General features: G+C 36.2%; 1 protein-coding gene across 1 annotated transcript; it reads left to right on the forward strand.

Moving 5' to 3' along the window:
* The first annotated feature begins 395 nt into the window (after nucleotides 1-395).
* On the forward strand, nucleotides 396-16,180 carry LOC125266915 (TNF receptor-associated factor 2). The gene is given in 12 exon segments (XM_048188041.1): nucleotides 396-557; nucleotides 4,079-4,289; nucleotides 5,607-5,685; nucleotides 6,115-6,213; nucleotides 6,355-6,516; nucleotides 6,600-6,674; nucleotides 6,814-6,888; nucleotides 8,151-8,430; nucleotides 8,433-8,707; nucleotides 11,046-11,223; nucleotides 11,340-11,488; nucleotides 13,894-16,180. Coding segments are annotated over 11 exon segments (1,779 nt in total). The 5' UTR covers nucleotides 396-557; nucleotides 4,079-4,101; the 3' UTR covers nucleotides 14,113-16,180.
* The last annotated feature ends 1,364 nt before the right edge of the window (nucleotides 16,181-17,544 follow it).

The raw sequence follows: 17,544 nt of genomic DNA on the forward strand, positions 1-17,544 counted from the left end.
GAGTTTATATGATTTAAACTAAAATAAACTAAAAGCTTGATTTTAAATATGATGCTGTTCAGTATATGTATAATAGTATTCAATATGAATATTATACATTTGTATTAATATTAGGTATTTATATTATACAACGACCAAAATTGAATAAACACAAATAAATAAACGATTAAGTTCAATTAAATAGATAGATATAATATTTATATTTATTATTATAATAACAATCACTATGAATAAATTACAATTACATTATATTATGCACCAAACAAAATATCAATAATAATAATAATAAAATATATGAATAGTAAACATTTAAATGGATATCAGGCTTCAAATATTTTTTTACCATGATAGAAAAAAAAAAAAAAAAAAAAAAAAAAAAAACGGATCAGAGATCCAAAAGCCCAGTGCACGCTCACATTATGACGTAATCCTGTGAAAGAGCACGCGCTCTTCTCAACAATGTCGACCACCAAAACACAGCAGCCGCGCCGCGCGCCTCCATCCATCACAACCCGAGCAGAACCGAGCAAATGAAAGCGAAATCTCATCGCTGTGCGGTAAGTCGAGCGCATCCGTGCGTCTGTCTCACAATGAATTGTTTTGATTCTTATTTTATTGCATGCATGTTTATTGTCAGGCTCAACATATCCCTACATGTAAAAGAGGCGTGGCGGTACAGAACGGACGCAACAACCGTTCGAAAGATGTTGCATTTGCTTAGCAACAGAGGAAAAGATGAGATGTGCAATTGTCAGCTGACTGTATGATGTATATCGACGGGCTGCATGGTCGATATCTGACAAAAGTGCTTTCAGATATGCATGAAAGGTTCTAGTGTGTGTTTCATGGGAATGTTTACACCACTGTACACTATTTTACATCATTTGTGTGGATGTCTGTCTGGAAACACACATGTATACAAGCAAAACTGAAACAGAAACAAAGAGATTGTGATTCATATTGAGAGACCTGCTGTGCATGCTTAGGTTTATTAATGTTTATCTTATTACTTTACATAGAGCCTTTCCAAAAGCATAACGATCTTATAAAATGCAACAATAAATGGTATTAATGCACAAATAATTATTTATTGTTCATAATGTGCTTACAAACAGCAAGGCGGCTCTAAATATGTTACTAAAATCGTAATAGACTGCACAATATGTTTTACATTTTGCATGTCTGTGCTTTATTCTTTAAAGTAAGATTACTTGATAAATGGCTTGGATTATGATAATGCACAACATTGCAAAATAACCCCCAATCAGATCATCAGGACCTTGATGTGAAGCTGAGGGGATTTGCATTAACCTGATATTGTTTATTTCATGATAATGACTGTCTGACTTTATTATCTCACTGATTACATGTAGGGGTGGGCGATATACCGTTAGACACGATTAACCATTAGAAATTTGTCAACCGGTAGAGACTTTATTTAGAGTCTCTATCGCAGTTACAATCATGTGACGCTGCTGTGTGGCGCGGTCAAGAAAGTTGCTATTGTTTGCGTGCGTTTTTAAGCACCGTGTTTTAAAAAACACTTGATTTTAAACTGTTGAAACGCAATTAGCAGCGAAAGAGAGCTCATTTCAGTATACGCGCAACTGTCTGAGAGATGCGTGCACGATATGCTGCTCGTAGAGCGTGTGAGAACTGAACTGAGTGCTTTTTGCCGCCTAATTGGGCTTGAACAGTTAAATACACATCACTATGAGTCAAAGTGACATGTATTTGCAAGAAAACAGTCATTTATGTCTTAAGTGAACATTAAGAGGTGAGAAAGAACTGAGAAACTGAGAACAGCACACGAGTAAAATGGATTTGTGCAGCAGATCTTAAAGTGACAGCACCCAAATTTACTATCGTCTGTGTCGCTGTTACGTTCATGCGACGTTGCTGTGCGGCGCGGTCATGAAAGCTTACCGTTTGCATGCGTTTTCAACCACTGCGATTTAAAAACAGTTGATTTTCAACTGTTGAAACGCAATTAGCAGCAAAAGAGAACTCATTTCAGTATATGCACCTGCTGTTTCAGAGACGCGCACATGATATGCTGCTCATAGAGCGTGTAAGAGCTGAGCTGAGCATCCAAATTTACTATCGTCTCTATCACGGTTACACTCACGTGATGTTGCTGTGTGGCGCAGTCAAGAAAGCTTATCGTTGGCGTGCATTTTTAAGCACGGTGTTTTAAAAAAACACTTGATTTTAAACTGTTGAAACACAATTAGCAGCGAAAGAGAACTCATTACAGTATATACGCGCACTGTCTGAGAGATGCGCGCATGATATGCTGCTCATAGAGCGTGTGAGAACTGAACTGAGTGCTTTTTGCCACCTAATTGGGCTTGAATGGTTAAATACACATACCTACGAGTCAAAGTGACATGTATTTGCAAGTAAACAGTCATTTATGTCTTAAAGGTGCTAAAGAGGATGTTTTGTTTTATACATTTTTGCAATATTACTTGAAACTGTCTTTACTAACTGATAAAAGACTATTTATTAGGTGCACTGAAAGGAATAATATTAATATACATCATCTGTGCACGAGGTAGGCCTTAAAAACATCAGCCAATCGTTTACGCGATCATCGTGTAAACGATTGGCCCTCTGGCTTGTCAATCACTGCCGTGACGTTCCTTGTGAGAGACGAGCGCGGCTGCGCGCTCCAGTAACTTTCCACACTTCACAGGCGTTCCTCATTTCAAAAACTCAGTAACAGTCTTTGGATTCTCAGTCGACGAAAAAATCCTCTCTATCACCTTTAAGTGAATGTTAAGAGTTAAGAAAGAACTGAGAAACTTGTGCAGCAGGTCTTAAAGTGACAGCACCCAAATTTACTATCGCTTCTAATACACATCACTATGAGTCAAAGTGACATGTATTTGCAAGAAAACAGTCATTTATGTCTTAAGTGAACATTAAGAGTTGAGAAAGAACTGAGAAATTGAGAACAGCACACGAGTATAATGGATTTGTGCAGCAGGTCTTAAAGTGACAGCACCCAAATTTACTATCGTCTGTGTCGCTGTTACGTTCATGTGACGTTGCTGTGTGGCGCGGTCAAGAAAGCTTATCGTTTGCATGCGTTTTTAAGCACTGGAGTTTAAAAACACTTGATTTTAAACTGTTAAAACGCAATTTCAGTATATGCGCCTGCTGTTTCAGAGACACGCGCTCAATATGCTGCTCATAGAGCACGTGAGAACTGAACTGAGTGCTTTTTGCCACCTAATTGGGCTTGAACGGTTAAATACACATACCTACTAGTCAAAGTGACATGTATTTGCGAGTAAATAGAGTCATTTATGTCTTAAGTGAATGTTAACAGTTGAGAAAGAACAACGCATGAGTATAATGGATTTGTGCAGCAGGTCTTAAAGTGACAGCCCCCAAATTGACCTGCTGTTATTATTAATGTTAATAAAACAACAACAAAAAGAGAGAAAATCTCACACTGCTTATAGTCTTGACAATCACTTTTATATAGGGCTGCACGATTAATCGCATGCTATTCTCACGCGCATTTCGTCAGTAAAGCCGGTTCCCTGATTACCGCTAAATCGCCCTCACCTGTTTTTAAACGGAGCGCCTTTTAATAGACGGAGCCGTAGTTCACGGACAAGCCACGCAATATCGCGTTCATTATCGCAGGCGATTCATCTGCGATATGAACGCGATATTGCGTGGCTTTTCAGTGACCTACGGCTCTGTCTATTAAATGCCGCTCCATTTGAAAGCAGGTGATGGCGATTTAGCGAAAAAAATTTCTCATATCATGATATAATATTTTGGTCATATTGCCCACCCCTACATGGCTCACCAAATAAATAAATACACGGACATCCAATTTTTGGATTATGTTAGAAGAAAAAGAGTGCAGAATGATACAAATAGGCTATACGGTTTAGCATGATATATTTGAGCAGAGAATGCCACGATTGACCAATCAGTATCAAGCATTCCAGAGAACTGTGTAATAATCTTTTTTTGGAAATGGAATGGAAAGTCACTTTTGTTATCTATATATATGATGGTAGTTTTCAGGCATTCTGGATTCTCTTTTGTTTAGACCAGGAACGTTTAGAGGGGGACATGGCTGCTCAAGAACCCTCTCCCCCGTCCTCCATGGAGAACAACAAGCCAGGGTTCCCAAAGAAGATTCTGGCCAACAAACTTGAAGACAAACATTTATGCAACTGCTGTCAGAACATTTTGAGAAGACCGTTCCAAGCTCAGTGCGGTCATCGCTTTTGTTCTTACTGCTTCAACCGGACTGTTGGGTAATCCCGCCTGCTGATCTAAAACAGATGCTGTATTTGGCTGTTAAATTCAGTTCTGATAAATCTATCTAACATCATGGGGGCAATAGAGTCCTTGCTGAGTAAAAGTATTACTTCCTTAAAAAAAAAAAAAACTTTTACTGACCACAAATTTTTGAACAATAGTGTAATTTTGAGGTATAAAAGTGATTTTTTTTTCTATTCAGTATTTTTTCTTCTTCTGCTGTCTAAAGTTTTGTCTTTTAATTTAAATTAGTTAGTCAAATTAGCTGTTAACTGACTGTAGTTTTTCAATGGCCGATATCAATAGCAGCAACTACAAGCAAATATGCTGATAGAAATTAAAGGGTTAGTTCACCCCAAAATGAAAATTCTGTCATTTATTACTCACCCTCATGCCGTTCTACACCCATAAGACCTTCGTTAATCTTCAGAACACAAATGAAGATATTTTAGTTCAAATCCGATGGCTCCGTGAGGCCTCCATAGGGAGCAATGACATTTCCTCTCTCAAGATCCATTAATGTACTAAAAACATATTTAAATCAGTTCATGTGAGTACAGTGGTTCAATATTAATATTATAAAGCGACGAGAATATTTTTGGAGCGCCAAAAAAACAAAATAACGACTTATTTAGTGATGGCCAATTTCAAAACACTGCTTCAGGAAGATTCGGAGCACAATGAATCAGTGTATCGAATCTGCTGTTCGGAGCGCCAAAGTCACGTGATTTCAGCAGTTTGGCGGTTTGACATGCGATCTGAATCATGATTCGACACACTGATTCATTTGTGCTCCGATGCTTCATGAAGCAGTGTTTTGAAATCGGCCATCACTAAATAAGTCGTTATTTTGTTTTTTTGGCGCTCCAAAAATATTCTTGTCACTTTATAATATTAATATTGAACCACTGTACTCACATGAACTGATTTAAATATGTTTTTAGTACCTTTATGGATCTTGAGAGAGGAAATGTCATTGCTCCCTATGGAGGCCTCACGGAGCTATTGGATTTCAACAAAAATATCTTAATTTGTGTTCTGAAGATTAACGAAGGTCTTACGGGTGTGGAACGGCATGAGGGTGAGTAATAAATGACATTCTTTTCATTTTTGGGTGAACTAACCCTTTAATTATAGTAATTAAGATTAGTAATTGAGTACACAATTTTAAATTTTATTTTATATTGTATGAACATTTTAACACAATTTTTACTCAGAATCCACAATCAGTATTTAAAAATAAAATTGGGCATTGACTATGTCAAAAATACTGATGTCAAAATAGCAAAATGTTTGTTGCCTTTCCGTTTTAGATCTGGACCACAGAAATGTAACGCCTGTATCAAGGAGGACATCTTCGAAGAGCCCACGTCGATTCTCAAACAGGGCTGCGTAAGCACAATGCTTTGCTTAATGTGAATGATCAAGAGCTATGAACATTTTTAAAATGACTTAAAGGGATAGTTCACCCAAAAATGAAAATTCTGTCATAATTTTCTCACCCTCAAGTTGTTCCAAACCTGTATGAGTTTCTTTCTTCTGCTGAACACAAAAGAAGATATTTTGAAGAACCAAACCGTTGATGGGCCCTATTGACTTCCATAGTATTTTTTTTTCCCAAGCTATGGAAATCAGTGAGTCCATCAACTGTTTGATTAACAATATTCTTAAATATTTCTTCAGCAGAAGAAAGAAACTCATACAGGTTTGGAACAACTTGAGGGTGAATAAATGATGACAGAATTTTCATTTTTGGTGAACTCTCCCTTTAATGCCAGACCGTTACTGTAGAGCACGCACATTCCTTGTGTTTTCCTGCAGGCGTTTCCCGACAATGCTGCCAGAAGAGAAGTTGAAAATCTTCCAGCTGTGTGCTTCAACGAGGGCTGCGCCTGGAAAGGCAGCATTAAAGATTATGAGGTTGTGTGTTCATTAACATTAGCTTTATTTAAACACAGAGGCCCGAACAAAGCATTTGGACACTTTACGCCACACTTTATATACGTAAATAAACACAGTTTCTCGTTTGGTAACTTGTGTCATAACTCTGTTTTTTTGTAGTTGAGCCATGAGGGGAAATGTGAGTTCATGATTCTGTCCTGTCCCTTGTGCAAAGAGCTCATTAGATTTAACGAACAGGAGCGTCATAATGAACGCGAGTGTCCTGAGAGAACGCTCAACTGCAAATACTGTAAAGAACCATTTCACTTCAAAAACATCAAGGTAAGTGAGTGGTCTAAGAAAAGATGTGATGTGTTTGAGGGAAAAAAAAAAGCTTTTTATGTTACAAAATATTGTTTTCACAGGCCCATGATGAGATCTGTCCCAAATATCCTATGATTTGTGAAGGATGTGCGAAGAAGAAAATCCCCAGGGAAAAGGTGTGGTGATCAAAAACATTGATTTAAATCACATTGAGCATGAAAATGGTTATTTAGTAGCACTCATTACTGAAAACAGAACAAGCTATATGTATGGATGGTAGATCATTTCTTTGCAATTCTCTTTCGGTCTCTTTAGTATGTTGACCACATCAAGTTCTGCAGCAAATTCAGGACTCCGTGCAGATATCATGTGGTTGGCTGTGATATGTTAGTAAGTACAGTTTTTATATCTGGCATGCTATAATTTAACACATACACATATTCAAATAGACTTGGTTAATTTAAAGGGATAGTTCATCCAAAAATGAAAATGATCCCATGATTTACTCATGCTCAAACCATCCTAGGTGGATATGACTATATATGGAGATATATTTAAAAATATCTTGGCTCTTCCGAGCTTTATAATGGCAGTGAATGGGGGGCGAGATTTTGAAGCCCAAAAACTGCATCCATCCATTATAAAAGTAATCCGTACGGCTCCAGGGGGTTAATAAAGGCCTTCTGAAGTGAAGCAATGGGTTTTTGTAAGAAAAATATCCATATTTAAAACTTTATTAACTATAATAACTAGCTTCTGTCAGACGGCCTAGTAATATGCATACTAATAAGCAACTAGATAATAGCGAGAATTGAAACCTAAACTAAAGTGTTACCCAGAATTTATTGAAAAATATACAGAAAATAGCAATGGAATAGTAATAAATACATCTGGAATGAGTGGGAATAGACTATTATTAATTAAAATAAATAAAATTAAAACAATTATAAACATTTGTTAATTGAAATAAAATTAGATGAAAAAATTCTAATTAAACTTAAATGACTTGACGGCTAACTGAAATAAAATAAGTTGAAGTAATAAAATGACTATAATTATAACTGAAATGTAAATTAAAACTAAATAGAAATATTTAAACAAATAATATTAAAAAGATACAAGCACATAAAAAATACTAAAAATTAAAATGAAAACTAAAAAAATGAAAAGTAATTTAAATTAGTAATTAATAATAAAAATAATGCTGAAGTAGTTCATATAATTTAAATTTATCAAATATCACTATTTCTCAGAGATACGATTATAAAACAAAATTTTTATATTTTCTGATAAAATTGAGCTGTACTTTCCTGTGCAGAACTCACCGCACAATGCAGTCGCACGATGCATATAGACAATTATTAATTAAAATAATATATTTAAAACTATTAACAATGTTCATTAATTGAAACAAAACTCAAAGCAAAATATTATATTATATTTTCGACTCAAAATAAAATATAGAGTCGAAGTACTAAAAGAAGTTGAAGTGCTAAAACCTTTATATTTTCTGAAAAAAATGTGAGCTTTCCTGTGCAGATCTCAGTCACACAACACAAAACGCGTGATTTGAGGAATAATTCATGTCTGTAGCATAAACGGGATGGGACGAGTTAGACGCTGAAGTTTAATCCAGTTGATTTCTTTTTGAGGTGGAGAAGGAGAAGATCCACGATCACGAGCGTGCCTGTGCTCACGAACATCTGAACCTGCTATTGCATTACATCATGGGCATGAAGGTCAGTCTCGAGGGCCTGCAGCCACAAAGTCTGGAGCTGGCCGGTCACAAAGCGCACGAGCTTCACCAGGCGCTTCGAGACCTGGAAGCCAGAGTCAGTCAGCTGAGCACCATCCCCGGCCCGACCGGACCTCCCGTGCAGGGGGTCCCCTCCTCTTCGTCCTCCGCCTCGTCCTCCTCCGCATCCGCCATCGCCCGCCGCCTCCTCCGCCGGCCGCCGCCACTCTGCCCACGTCCTTCACGCCGCTTCCCAGCTCGGTCGGCGCCGCCCTGGAACTACAACTCCACAGCGAGAAGACCAAAGTGGCAGATCTGGGCCGCCGCTGCCAGGACCTGGAGGTGAAGGCGGGGACGTTCGAAGATGTGGTGTGTGTGCTGAATCGAGAAGTGGAGCGCTTTGCAACCACCATGGAGGCCAGCAACCGCCAGCACAGACTCGATCAGGACAAAATCGAGGCTCTTAGCAACAAGGTGTGCTGCAAAAAATACATCAATCAAGCTTTAAAGGGTTAGTTCACCCAAAAATTAAAATTCTGTCGTTTATTACTCACCCTCATGTCGTTCCACACCCGTAAGACCTTCGTTTGGAACACAAATTAAGATATTTTAGTTGAAATCCAATGGCTCAGTGAGGTCTGCAATGACATTTCCTCTCTCAAGATCCATTAATGTACTTAAAACATATTTAAATCAGTTCATGTGAGTACAGTGGTTCAATATTAATATTATAAAGCGACGAGAATATTTTTGGTGCGCCAAAAAACAAAATAATGACTTATTTAGTGATGGCCGATTTCAAAACACTGCTTCAGGAAGCTTCGGAGCGTTATGAATCAGTGTATCGAATCATGATTCGGATCACGTCAAACCGCCAAACTGCTGAAATCACGTGACTTTGGCGCTTTGAAAGTTTTGAGTGTTTTGAAATCGGCCATCACTAAATAAGTCGTTATTTTGTTTTTTTTGGTGCACCAAAAATATTCTCGTGGCTTTATAATATTAATATTGAACCACTGTACTCACATGAACTGATTTAAATATGTTTTTAGTACATTAATGGATCTTGAGAGAGGAAATGTCATTGCTCCCTATGCAGGCCTCACGGAGCCATCGGATTTCATCAAAAATATCTTAATTTGTGTTCTGAAGATTAACAAAGGTCTTACGGGTGTGGAACGACATGAGGGTGAGTAATAAATGACAGAATTTTCATTTTTGGGTGAACTAACACTTTAACCCTGTAAAGCCTGACATATAAAATAATAATCTGAAAATGGAACTTTTAGACAAAATATTTTTAAAAATCAAAAAAAAAAAAAGTTTGCATGTCTTTTATTTTATATCATAACATAATCATATCATATAAAAGCCTGATGTATCAAACCTGATACCTGATGGCTTTTATGGCTCATATAGTATGATATAGTGAGAATATGATGACAAATAAGGTTTTTAAAAGTGTAAAAAAAAAAATTTTAAACAATTATTTAAAGTTTATTTAAGTGTTAACAATGAGATTATGTTTTTTTTATAATCAGTGAACACTGCTTTTGTCATTTTTTTTTTTACAAGATGGACAAAATTTGTCATCAAAAGTCATTTGGTTTAACAAAAATTCCGGTTTTACCGAATGACACTTTTGGTTATACCGAATGACAATATTTTCAAACAATGCTAACAGGCTTATAGCTAGCTAGCTAGCTAGTTAGCTTGGCAAAAGGACAATCAAACATTTTATATTTAGTACAAGATTTTAAAATATTACAACATTTTCCATGTTTGATATCAGTTGTACCGAATGACCTGATGTTTTGGGACATGCTTACAAGCAAGTGAAAACATTAATTTTCAAATAGTTAAGAGAGAGTTAGTTACTTTGCTTCATGGTCCTGTGCAGGTGTCTGAATGATGTCACATCCTGTCACATGATACTGACTGCATGACTTGATCCAAAATGGTCCCTTTATAATGTTTACTCCGAATAACATCAATGAAATTCATTTTTCAGGACATTCTTTCTCGTAATAAAGCAACGACTTCTACACATAATTTAAATACCATTTTGCACTATGTTGATATATGATGTTATAAAATCATACCAGAATAAAAAAAATATATAATTAGTAATTAATAAAGTAATTGTTCATCTTGAAATATTACTAATAACATAAAAGATATTCTTACGTTCTTTTAAGATTAAGAATAGCAGCTAGAAAAAACAAATTACTTTATATTTTGCATATATTTAAGACTAAAATCATTTTCCAAAATTAGTTTTCTACATCTGACCTTTGACCTTTTTTTAGGGTGCTGTCATTTATAATGATTTATAATGATTTTGCAAATTGTCTGAAACTTCACATACATTCAAATGCATTTTCACTATTTGAAAGGTAGTGAAAAGGTCTTAGTGTTTCAAAAAAAAAAAATTTTGGTTGAACATTATTATTATATTTTAAATGCAGTTTTCTTTGCGTCATTTATAAATGATGATGTCCTATAGAGGGTTAAATCAGTAAAGATTTCACAGCAGAAAGACACAAAGGCCTTGCTAAAAACATATAACCTATCAATCAGATGACAGAAGGCGTGTGTGTGCGGCAGGATTTTCAGCAAATGTTTGAACATGTTGATAATTTAGAGGCTAAAGTAATTAAATTCAAATATGATACAGCAGGGTTAATTTTGTCAGTATAAATCTTTGAACGCATCTTTCTTTGCCAATGTGAGAATCAGTTATGATCAAAACGAATGCTCCAGATCTAATCAGATGGCCTCACCTCTGTATTCCTCATTATGTCTCTTGTAGGTTCGTCAGCTGGAGCGGCAGGTGGGCGTTAAAGACCTGACTGTTGCTGAAATGGAGGGCAGACTGCGGGAGATGTCCGCAACCACGTTTGATGGCGTCTTCATCTGGCGGATATCAGATTTCACTAAAAAGAGACAAGATGCCATTGCTGGACGGGCGCCTGCCATGTTTTCACCTGGTAAAAAAACACTATTATCAGAATAGATATAGTAATTTTATCAGAAATTTGAGGGTTTTTTTTTATTATTTGTATAATAATATATTTTGACTAACATGCTCCTTGGTTCTGTTTAGCATTTTACACAAGCAAGTACGGCTATAAGATGTGCCTGCGTATTTACCTGAACGGAGACGGGACGGGTCGTGGAACTCACCTCTCGCTGTTTTTCGTGGTCATGAGAGGAATGAGCGACGCGCTGCTCAAATGGCCTTTCAACCAGAAGGCACGTCACGGTTCTGTACATTGCATGCCTTCGGACTAATGCTATTGCACTACTGCTGATAAAACTACATGATATTGTTACTTCTCATGAAAGGTCATTTAAATTTGAAAGGAATTCGAAGTGATTATAGAAATGTATTTTTGTGAATAAATTAGGATTGAAATGTATATTAATATTGGATTGAATTTTTTATTTTTACGATTTATATGCAGAAGATAATACATAATAATAAGAATAATACATAACAGAGAAGACTTTTTAAAATACAATCACATATTGCCAGCGGAACAGGGGAAGGATTATACGGAAGAGGATTAGGGCCAAGCAATAATAAAAAAATAAAACCATCTCGAGATTAAAGTTGTTAAATTTCGAGAAAAAAGTTGAAATAAAATGTTGAGAATAAACTCATTAAATTATGAGAAAAAACTCGTTAAAATTCGAGAAAAAAGTCGAGATAAAATGTTGAGAATAAAGTAATTAAATTACGAGAAAAAAGTCGTTAAATTACAAGAACAAATTCGTTAAATTATGAGAAAAATGTCGTTAAATTTCGAGAAAAAAGTCGAGATAAAATGTTGAGAATAAACTCATTAAATTGAGAATAAACTCATTAAATTATGAGAATAAAGTCATGAAATTACGAGACAAAAGTCATTAAATTACGAGAATAAATTTGTCAATTTAATGACTTTTTCTCAACATTTTATCTCGACTTTTTTCTTGAAATTTAACGAGTTTTTTCTCAAAATTTAACAACTTTAATCTCGAGATGGTTTTATTTTTTTATTATTGCTTGGCCCTAATCCGCTTCCGTAGATTAAAATATGTTAATATTGGATTTTTTTATTTGATATATATATATATATATATAAAAATAAACTGCAACATATATATATATATATATATACACACACATATATAATTTAGATTTATTAGGGATCCACAATATATCAGTATCGGCTGATATATGTTCATTTTTAATGTTATCGTTATCGGCCCAATAAGAAAATTTTTCCGATATATTAAAGCCAATAAATAATGGATTATTTCCTTCAGCTGAGACACTTCAGATGCGCACTGTCAGCCATTATGGCTTTGAATTTCTTGAAATATGTTTGAAATCACTTCAAAAAGGAAAGTACAGTTAAAGGTGCTAAAGAGGATGTTTTGTTTTATACATTTTTGCAATATTACTTGAAACTGTCTTTACTAACTGATAAAAGACTATTTATTAGGTGCACTGAAAGGAATAATATTAATATACATCATCTGTGCACGAGGTAGGGCCTTAAAAACATCAGCCAATCGTTCCTTGTGAGAAACATGCGCGGATTGGCCCTCTGGCTTGTCAATCACTGGCATTACGTTCCTTGTGATAGACGTGCGCGGCTGCGCGCTCCAGTAACTTTCCACACTCCACAGACGCCGCATGCAATGTTTTTGTCAGGAGACAGGAGTAACAACTGCAGATTATGAGTTACCTGCGGTGAGTCCGACATAATGAATCCACTAACACGACACAGCGAATGCCGGCGGCAAACACTCGTGTTCCAATAGGAGTGTTTACGAGTTTTGGGAGGCGTTCCTTCGAAGGAGGGGGGTTGTTCTTATGCATGCGCTCATTTCAAAAACTCAGTAACAGTCTTTGGATTCTCAGTCGACGAAAAAATCCTCTCTATCACCTTTAAGTACAACATACAGTGCAAGTCTGTCATATAGGCTACATAATATTATAATGAGAATATTATAATTGTGTGCTTGGGACATGGCTTTTAAAGATGAGACTTTTGCTTTTGTAATCAGGCTCTCAAAAATTATATAAAAACTTTGTCTTAGATTTATCGGCCAATATCGGTTATCGGCTTTCAAATATAAAGAATTATTGGTTATTGATATCAGCCATAATGTTCATATCGGTGCATCCCTAAAATATATATATATTATGTAGTAAATATACAGTATATATTACAAATTGAGATGGTCATAGAAATGTATTTTTGTGATTAAAGTAGAACTTAAATATATATTAATATTGCATACTATTTTTAATATATATATATGTGTGTGTGTGTGTGTGTGTGTGTATTACACACATACATATATGTATATAATTTTATCAATTTATTCAGAAAAGTAAATATCTGTATTCTTATAGTAAATGCAATATGTGATTGTAATTTAAAAAGGCTTCTGTTTTTTATTTTATTATTATTATTATTATTATTATATTTTCTTCTGTATTAGATTTAAATAGATAACAAGTAATATAAATTTTATATAAGTCATTCTATTCTGTGATGTAACTGTACAGGTGTGGAAAATAAAATCAACCAATATTTTCACAGCCCAAAATGAAAGCATTGCTGTGTGTTTGTGTGCTGAATCTGGTTACGTTCCTCCAGGTCACACTGATGCTGCTGGACCAGAGTAACAGAGAGCACATCATCGATGCGTTCCGTCCCGACATCACTTCCTCCTCATTCCAGAGGCCCGTAAGCGAGATGAACATCGCCAGCGGCTGCCCGCTTTTCTGTCCGCTGTCCAAGCTGGAGGGCAAGAACTCGTACATACGTGACGACACCATCTTCATCAAAGCCATCGTGGACCTCACTGGCCTTTAGGTTTTCTACTCGCTCACGGTCAGACGCTGCCTCTGACGCACGAGCTGCTTTACCACAGCGGGAGATTTATTCCATGACGTCTGTTTTGACACGTTTCCCTGCATGTGTTAAGCTGCCACAAATGTTGCACTGCTGCATAGTTCCAGAAAGGGTCAGTAGAGCGCTGTAACGGGGAAAAAGGGTTGTGAAACACTGGAATTGAACGTGAAGTCCGGTCCAGTTACATAGTGTAGATCCCAATTCAGAACTTAAGTTCTTCAGCACAGCGCAGACTCTTTTTTTCACTGATTGGGTGGATTTAATCACACAGAGCAGAGAGTACTATACTATTATAGGTAGTTGAATGCATCATCAAATTAGACAATATATTTAATAAACGAACAGGCTGATTAGCATTTTACAAATTGCAATTTGCATGATGAAGACCTTTTTTTTTTCTTTTTTGGAAAGTCATTGCTAAGTGGACAAACTGTACTCCTGTAGTGCTAAACTGTTTTTGAGGGTCAAGGGGGTTTTAATCGTCACACATTTAAGTATAGTGAGGGTCATGATCGTGGATTTCATTTAATCTGTGTTTGGATACATCTGTGGAAGATAGTTTGAAGTTTAAAGGTAAAAATCGTAAAACCGTAGGTGTCTGTGAAATGGTCCTGAGCAGGAGTCCTGTGCACATGAAGATTGAAGTTATTACGTTGCATTTTGTATATTTTTAAGAAACTATGACGAGTCTTGGTATTACTTTTGTAAATAGCGATATTTATACAGTTGATACATCGGAGCTTGAGTTTATAGTGTTTGCCGGCTTCATGGAGTGCGAGTTTGTATTTTATTCCTTTGAAATCGTTCTCACTGCCAAATGACGTTCGAGGCAGTTTCCGTATTTTCTAGGCTACGTTTAAGCTCTTGAGATGTTTACACAGGACCAAGCTTTTGCTATACAATTGTCTTTTATATTTGGCATTGGGGGTGTGACAGCTAGTAAACCAGAATCTGCTGATTTTAAACCAGTTATGACAACTATTGAAACTTCTCTGTGCATGGGAGGCCTCAATCTGCAAATGCACATGATATTTATCACAAACAGTTTACTCATCCAGTGAGTGACGACACCACTGCAGACATACTTTAGAGATAAATGAAATAAATATTAAACGATGATTATTTTATACGATACACTGCTTCTATTCTTAAAAATACAAGCAGATATCTATATATTCATACTCTATAAGCAATCGATATGTATCTTTATATATAACGACCATAAACTCTCAAAGTGAGGGATCTTTATACAGGAAATGTATATACAGTTTACATCTATTTTATTATATTTAATGCATATTATTTATATAGCTGTACATGTGCAGTCATGGTGGTTTAAAACTAATTTTACCTTCTTCTTAGTAAATTGTCAGAAATGCAAATTAATTTGTACATGCGATGCCTTGTGATAACTTGAATCCGATCACTTGATACGATCTTCAAACAGATATATAGCTCATCTGAAAGCTGAGGATAAAAACTGCAATACTGAGGAAGCTCAACTTTAGGGCATTTCTTAAAAGGGACAAAATAAATGGTACCAGACATTAAAACGATATGTTATACTGTGTTTCTGTGACATTATTTGTGCCAAATATCCATAGTGAAGTGCTGTTAGAGTTAATAGATAATGATCTGTCCTTTAATGAAAACTGACTGAATGTATGTCACACTCAAAATGTGCAATTTTATAAAAACAAAAACTTAATGTATACTGTATTAGTTTTCGTTTCCTCTTCAATTTGAAATTTGTGACTCATTTTTCAACTTTATCACACTGCAAATTATATACCCCCAAATTTACAGGTAAAAAGTTTAGTAAATGTTGCACATACCAAAAATTGAGCCACAATAATTAATGCCACACTTTCATTTATCTATTAAGTTGATCCTGACAGCTCACAATATTTTCATTGTTTAGAAAGATGTTTTCCTGTACCTATTTCTTTTTTTAATTTTATCCTAGTATGTTTCTATGTAAGATGCAAAAATTGTCATAAAACATAAAAAATTACATTTCACTAACCTTGATCTTGGCTATTGTTGATATTTTACAGTCTCAAACTTCATGGTCTGCTTAGTCGCTTGGCATTACACTCGTCAAGAAAACTACATTTACATTGTCACAAATGCGTACGTGTGGTCATTATGCATAATTAACATTGCTGGCTGTTTTATATACACAATTTTGACATCGATACCTTGGGGAAAAACTGATGAATATAGATAGATTTACACATTTTATACATATAGATATTTTTATTATATAAAATATATTAGGTATATTAGGCTGCTGTCACTTTAAGACTTGACGCATGGATCCATTTTACTGTTACACATGCGTTAAAACATAGCTGACTGTGTTTACGTGAATACTCACCAAGACCGGCATTTTGATGTGTATTTGACTGTTTAAGCACTATAAGGAGTGAAAAACAACTCAATTTAGTACTGGGAGGTGGCTTTATGCGTGCACACTTTGGGTGGGGTGGGGTGGTGTGGGGTGGGGTGGGGGGGGGGGGTTCATATTCAGTGAACTGCGAACAGGTGCGCGTGCCAGAAGGGAGCGCGAGATTCAGTGAACTGCGAACTGCGATTCAGTGAATTGCGAACAGGTGCATGTGCCAGAAGGGAGCGCGAGTGCATGGAAATATTAGCGCGAAGGGCCTTGCATCACCAGTGCAGACCACCATCAGAAGCTGAAAGCACGCCTGGCCTCGGCGATTTACCTGACTGAATTTGGTGAGTGATGGTTTCAATCATTTTAATATTTTCTGGTATATCTAAGTTAAGTTGCCCAGGAGCTCTGTTGACATAGACTTAGCTAACGTTAGCTACAGCTTGATGAATTGAGTCATTGAACACAGCAGGAGAGAACGCAACGTTAGCCAGCTAGCTAAAGCTCCGGTGGAAAATTATTAGCTAACGCTACCGTTTTTGAGGAGGTAGATTTTGAGGTGAGGGGACTGACAAGGCAGAAGGTAAAGTGGTCCACCGTTCTATCAATAAGCAGACCTGCCAACCTGTACGCAATTTGCGTAGCGGATACGCATTTTGACTTCAAAGTATGCTGGTACGATTTGTCACTCTAAACTACGCTAAAACCTGGTGACGCCTCTGTGCACACGCAGTCCTCAAATCAAGCAACAGCAGCAGAAGAAGAGTTCGACCAATCATAGCGCTAGGTTCTTCCCCCAAATAGCAAGTGGGGATGATTGACAGATGCGTAAAGCCTATCATTAAAAAGAGACTGAAAATCGACACCAATAAAGATATCCGCTCGATCCCCCTTCATAATACTTAGTAAGGAGGCCATAATAATTTTTGACTCATGGCTGAAGTTAAGTTTCTCCAGCTCTCCCCAGGTTGGCAAAAAAAGCATCTCTATAAATG

The sequence above is a fragment of the Megalobrama amblycephala genome, linkage group LG4 (genome assembly GCF_018812025.1).
Source record: "Megalobrama amblycephala isolate DHTTF-2021 linkage group LG4, ASM1881202v1, whole genome shotgun sequence".
Lineage (NCBI taxonomy): Eukaryota > Metazoa > Chordata > Actinopteri > Cypriniformes > Xenocyprididae > Megalobrama > Megalobrama amblycephala.